Source organism: Callospermophilus lateralis, chromosome 19, assembly GCF_048772815.1.
Source record: "Callospermophilus lateralis isolate mCalLat2 chromosome 19, mCalLat2.hap1, whole genome shotgun sequence".
NCBI classification, from domain to species: domain Eukaryota; kingdom Metazoa; phylum Chordata; class Mammalia; order Rodentia; family Sciuridae; genus Callospermophilus; species Callospermophilus lateralis.
This window is the reverse complement of record NC_135323.1, coordinates 33,556,549-33,563,016: the sequence shown is the minus strand read 5'-3', so window position 1 is coordinate 33,563,016 and position 6,468 is coordinate 33,556,549. Positions and strand designations below refer to the sequence as shown.

General features: G+C 42.5%; 1 protein-coding gene across 1 annotated transcript in view; it reads left to right on the top strand.

Annotated features, from left to right (window-relative positions):
• The first annotated feature begins 2,914 nt into the window (after nt 1-2,914).
• Nucleotides 2,915-6,468, top strand: part of Daglb (diacylglycerol lipase beta) — a 28,547-nt gene continuing 24,993 nt past the window's right edge. The window contains exons 1-2 of the mRNA XM_076839890.1: nt 2,915-3,075; nt 4,495-4,646. Coding sequence (XP_076696005.1) covers nt 2,981-3,075; nt 4,495-4,646 — 247 coding nt within the window. The 5' untranslated portion in view covers nt 2,915-2,980. The remainder of the gene's footprint in view (nt 3,076-4,494; nt 4,647-6,468) is intronic.

The following is a 6,468-nucleotide window of genomic DNA, read 5'->3' as shown; positions in this document are numbered from 1 at the left end:
AAAGCTTTTTCAGCCTGCAAACATTTCACGTTATCTGGAAAACTTTTTCTCTATTTTGTAGAAATAGTAGAATTCTTCCTCTCCATTTTGCCGTTATATTGATTTGTAACACTTCTTATATTTATGCATAAGTATATGACTTTGATTTTACCTGATCCACCATCAATATGAAAGTGTTGAACACTAACAGTGCTTACCACAGGGAGGATATAGTATTTTTACTTGATGCCTTAAATTATCTTGTGGGAGAAAGGAGCTGGAAGAGTTGTACGTTTATTTATGTGGATCGTAACAGCTTTCTGAATTGGCAGCATAATCGCATAGTTTAATCCTCATATTATTTCCCCTTTTGCTTCATTTTTTTAAAGAATTTTAATATTTATTTTCTAGTTATCGGCAGACACAACATCTTTGTTTGTATGTGGTGCTGAGGATCGAACCCGGGCCGCACGCATGCCAGGTGAGCGCGCTACCGCTTGAGCCACATCCCCAGCCCGCTTCATGTTTTTTTAATATTTATTTTTTAGTTGTTGTTAGACACAATGCCTTTATTTTATTTATTTATATGGGGTGCTGAGGTTTGAACCCAGGGCCTTGGACATGCCAGGCAAGCGCTGTACCGCTGAACTACAACCCCAGCCCATTGCTTCCATGTTTTTGCTTTATGTAGCAGTCTACATTTTTTTCTCAGCATCCTAATCTTGGTTTGGTGGGTGTGGTCTGTTTTCATTCTCCTTGGACAATTCAGAGTGTGCAGGAAGGGTGGGAATTCCAGTGGCAGTAGGTCAAGCCAACCACTTGCTGCCCAGACTGGGGAAAAATAACACAAGCTGGGGTCACTCACTGTAGAGCACCATACACAGAACAAGATTCGGAACCTCAGCATGTGAAAGCCTCAGCATGTGAAAGTTTGAAGTATTGCCTGCTTTTATACCTGCAAATTTAAAAGAAAGTTGCAACACAGCACTAATCGTTTTAAATGACAAAGCAAAAATAATTTTTTTAAAAAAATATTTATTTAGTTATTTAGTAGTTTTAGTTGGACACAATACCTTTATTTGATTTTTTTGTTTGTTTATTTATTTGTTTTTATGTGGTGCTGAGGATTGAACCCAGCACGTTGTAGTGCTCTACTGCTGAGCCACAATCCCACCCAAGGATAATTTTTAATAAAACTATTAATCAGCTTTTTGTCACTGTTACCAAAATCCCTGACAAGCATAACTTAAAGGAGGAAATTTTTATTTCAGGCTCTTGGTAACAGAGGTCTCAGCCCATGGTCTGCCACTCCATTATTCTGAGCCCCAGGTGAAACAGAATATCCTGGTGGTTGTGATGCTCAATTCATGGCAGCCAGGAAGCAGAGAGTGGGTGAGATGCCAGGGACAAAATATAAACCCCAGGGGCTGGGATTGTGGCTCAGAAGTAAAGCGCTCACCTAGCATGCATGAGGCACTGGCTTCCATCCTCAGCACCACAATAAAATAAAATAAAGATGTGTCCACCTACAACTAAAAGTAAATATTTAAATATATATATATATATATATATATATATATATATATATATATATATATATATATATAAACTCCAAAGGCAGGTCACCCCTAGTGACCCACTTCCTCCAGTCATGCCCCACCTGCTACAGTTAACACCAGTACAGCAATTCTTTCAAATGATTAATTCATCAAGTGGAGTAACCCACTGATCATGTAACAGCTCTCAATCTAATTGCTTCACCTGTGAACACGGTTACATTGTCTCATGAGCTTTGGGTGGTACACTCATATTCAAGCCATAACAAATACTAAATATACAGTGCAAATCTGTCCTACTTTCACCTCGGGCACTTAAAAGGTGTGAGTCTTTAGACTTTAGTTAACCAACACTATACTTGACTCTGCTGCCAAAATACAATGAAAAGATAAAACCTGTTTACTCATCTGATAAAGTTTCTATGACAATAAATGGGTTTGTCATAGGAAATTGCTGTGTCCTAAAGCTAAAAACGCGATTTATTTACTTCACAATCTGATAATTGAAGATCTCAGGATTTTAAAGAATTATCAGAAAAACAACTACTCAAAATCCTGAACAATCACCTGGGGAAAACAGTAGGCAAGAGTAGAAAACACTAAATGCAAGGATGTTCATTGCATCTGAATCATAGAAGTTACCCGAATCAAGAAAATCAAGTCCCAAACGGGAAAATGGAGGGAGTATGAATCAAAGATTTAAGATAAATTTCTCCAAGTTAATATAAATTCATGATGAAATGCCACGTCTCTTAGACTGCTTCCTGCAACGTGCAAATGGTGAAGTTAAACCTAAAAGAACAGAAAATAATATAAAAAGATCTTTATTTTAAAGTCATGAGACAAAACGATAGGATGTTATCCCTTGTTAAAGATGCTTGGTAGGGCCGAGCCCGGAGGCGCACACCTGTGATCCCAGCAGCTGGGGAGGCTGAGGCAGGAGGAGCACGAGCTCAAAGCCAGCCTCAGCAACTTAGCGAGACCCTGTCTCAAAATGAAATATAAAGAGGGTTAATGTGGCTCAGTGGTTAAGTGCACCTGGTTTCGATCCCGGTACCAAAAAAAAAAAAAAGGATGCCTGGTAAGTCCTTAAGTGCTGGCCAACTTCTCTATATATGAAACATTTTCATCGCTAAAAAAGAGGTATGAGGGTCCTTTGCCTTCTCGGGAGCTATACTTTGATCTGGATAGTTCATTTTAGAAATAAGATTTCGTATTATTTTCAAAAAGTAAACAGCCATCAGCTGGGTCGGCGAGCCTGCGCAGGCGCAGACGGCCGTGGGGCGGGGGAAGGGGTGACGTGGGGGTTATTGCGCGTGCGCCTCGGCTCGGAGCGAGCTTGCGCAAGGCCTCGCCCTCGTGGGCGCCTGCGCGGAGTCGTGGGTCGGTTCGCCCGCGGAGTCCGGAAGGTTTGGAGCTGCTCGGTGCGCTGGTGGGTCTGCGCCATGCCGGGCATGGTGCTTTTCGGCCGGCGCTGGGCCATCGCCAGTGACGACTTGGTTTTCCCTGGGTTCTTCGAGCTGTTCCTGCGAGTGCTGTGGTAAGGGCGGCCGCTCTGTGGGCGACTGTACCGCGCCGAGGAGGGGCTGGGGGCGCGCTGTCCCTGGAGACAGTGACAAAAGTACCAGCCTGCTGACCGCAGAGGCCGGGACAGGGGAGGCGGTGTCGGGGTCAGGTGCGCGGCCAGGACGTCGGCGCTGCAGGGCACGAGCAGCGCCCGGTTGCCACGCTGAGACCTGGCACACGGGAGCGGGGTCCTCGTTGCAGACCAAATACCATTGCCTCGAGCTCTCCTTCTCGAGCCGGGTGCACTTGCTTCATTCCCTAACTCCGCGTGGGAGAGCAAAGCTCCTGCCCCTGCAAGACGAAAGTTGGAAAATAATGCCCTTCGTTGCATTCTTGAGCCGGTGGTGGCAGAATTTCTTGAGAAGCAGAAAGACTCCTCAAGTGTTGTCTTTCGGAGTGTGGAACCAATGGGAAGCGACACTGGTGCATGAAGTCAGTTCGCAAAGGGTGTGGGCAAGGAGTAATACCATCGTTCTCAAACAGTAGATTCTCAAGAGGAAAGGAATTTGAAAACAAGAGTTATGAGCTACTTCCCAGGAACTTTCTAGTTTTCAGGGCCAGGTTTTCTGAGGTCATTTCCCTGTTATTTCTAGACATGAAGGCCTGATTTCACAAAACTGAAGAAAGCAGTTATCTTGTCCAGTATCCTCTTTCTTTTCTTTTTTCTTTTTTAATTCCTCCAGGTGGTCCCGGGACTCAAACCCAGGGCCTCAAATCCAGGGTCTCACACTAGCACTCTACCACTGAGGTCAATCCCCAGCCCCCAAGTTCTCCTTCTTAAAGGTCTGGACTTGAATCTATGTAATAAGGCAGTCTTGCCAAGTGTTGCAGCGGCATTCTGCTAAAATACCTCTAGGGATAGGTCAGGGTCATTATTACTTTGTGGTGTTCAGTGCTGTCTTTCATTGTTCTGCACTGAATTACAAAATTGTAGTCACAGGGCCACAGGACTTCTCCTTTCCTGTCTTATCTGTGCTTAGCATGAACATCTTTGCATTTCTGTTTAGTTCCTTCCCTCTTGGTTTTGAATTACACACTGCAGATTATAGTGTGCTTGTTGTTAAACCACTGACGTACAAATTCTCATTAGTAATTTAGCAAACACATAATTTTTGGCTTACCAGTTGCATATTTCCTCCAGCAGCTCACATTATATTTGCTTATTTGTGACTTTAAATGGATTATAGCACACACAGAATAAGAACAATGGTATAAGCATGGAAAGTATAGAAAGCCATGCTCTTTCGTTGGCTTGCTTGATCTTTTATTGATGAAAATTGTTTTTCACAGTCAGCCTTGTTTTGAAAAATATTAACTTTCTTTACTTCTTTGAATCATGTTTTACAAAGCTGCTCCTTGGATTCCAGTTCTGACCCTCCCTGTTTCTGGACAGGTGGATTGGCGTTCTGACCTTGTATATCATGCACAGAAGGAAGCTAGACTGTGCTGGAGGAGTTCTTCTCAGCAGTTACTTGATCGTCCTCCTGGTCCTTCTGGCGGTTGTTATATGTACTGTTTCCGCCATCGTGTGTGTCAGCATGAAAGGTAGTAGTTTCCTCTTTGTTACCTATTCTTTTTTATTTAAATAACCTTATTGAAATGAAATTTGCATACTCTGCAACTCACCCATTTAAAGTGCACAAGTCAGTGGTTTTTGCCCAACAGAGTTGTGCAACTATCACCACAATCAACCTCAGAATATTTTTATCATCTCCAAAAGATGTACCCATTAATAGTCACTTATTTCCCCCAATTTCACCCAGCCTTGGGAATCCACTAGTCTACATTCTGTCTCCATAGATTTGCCTGTTCTGGACATCACAGACGTAGAATTGGCCTTTTGGTCTGGCTTCTTGGCATAATGTTTTCAAGGTTCATTCATGTTATTCACGTTCAGTACTCCATTCCTTCTTATGGCTGAATAAGGTTACATTGAAGGATAGACCACATTTTACTCACTCAACGGTTGGTGAACATTGGATTTCCATTGGGGGCTACTACAGATAATGCTACTTTGAACATTTGCTTGCAGGTTTTTGTATAGATGTGTCTTTTCGTTTCTCTCAGGTGTGTACCCGGGAGTGGAGTTGCTGGGTCAAGTAGTAACTCTAAGTTTAACCTTTTGGCAAGACTTCTGCCAGACTTCTGAGCAGCTGCACCTTTTGCTTTCACATCAGTGTGTATAAGCATTCTAATTTCCTGTCCTCACTAACACATTATTATCTTTCTGATTAAAGGCATCCTAGTGAGCAGGAAATGGTATTTCATGGTTTTGATTTACATTTTTTGATGACTAATGGTGTTGACCATCCTTTCATGTGCTTATTGGCTATTTTTATGTATCAGTTTTGGAAAATTGTCTACTCTAAAAAATAATTGTCTACACTAAAAATATATTATCCTTTATAAAGATTATGTTATTATTATATAAAGATTATCCTTTTATAAATTATTATTATATAAAGATTATCCTTTTTTTTTTTTCTTTTGGGTGCTGGAGATTGACCCCAGGCCCTTGCATGTGCTCAACTTGTAGTCTACCAGTGAGATATGTCCAGTTGTGGATGGCCAACTGGAAGGACAGTTATACAGTGCGTGATAGAGTGCAGGTCCTGACAGTTAGGAATGACCAGCTGAAACAGATGTTAGTAAAGTGTTTCATAAGAAAAAGATCTTAGGGCTCCAGATCACTAAGAAGCAGAGCATGCACTCATTTACGATGGGAATATATAGAAAACAGAGCTCTATGTATTTCAGTATTTAGTAAAACTGTGGATCTATTGGGTCTGGATTGAAGAAGGTACCCATTTTGTGGTCTCTGTTGATCTCTAGTCTGGGTTTTATTGGTACAAATGCTGAAAGGAGGAACTGAATGTGTACAGCATGGCACTTCCCAGTGCAGTGACAGTGCAGTGACACTTCCCAGTCAAGGCCGGTTTTCTGAAAGATAAAGTATTTGGACAGGTGTCATTTTAGGCATAGCATTTTCTAATTCACATGCCTTTTTTGTCAAGTCACATTCCATTTGAACCACTGAGTTTCTAACTGTTATGGGAGGTTCAGATTTGGAACAGTTAAGTGTGAACTCCCTTTCCTCTTAAATGTTTTTCTACTGTTTTTGGTGGTGTCAGGACACGTTTGCATTTCTGTGGTGGGTGCCCCTATTCACTCCTCCTAAATGCTCCCATGATGCCTGCACCATCACATCCCTGGTCAGAGCCTAGGAGTCCTCTGCAGGTCATACTGTAGTTGTGGGTTGCCTGCCCCACCACCTCCCCTAACCTAGCCTGGCTTTGTTTAGTCCATCCCCACCCTCACATTCCAACAGTGTGAGAGAAGCTGGCGTGAGCCTGGCTCAGGGTGGTCC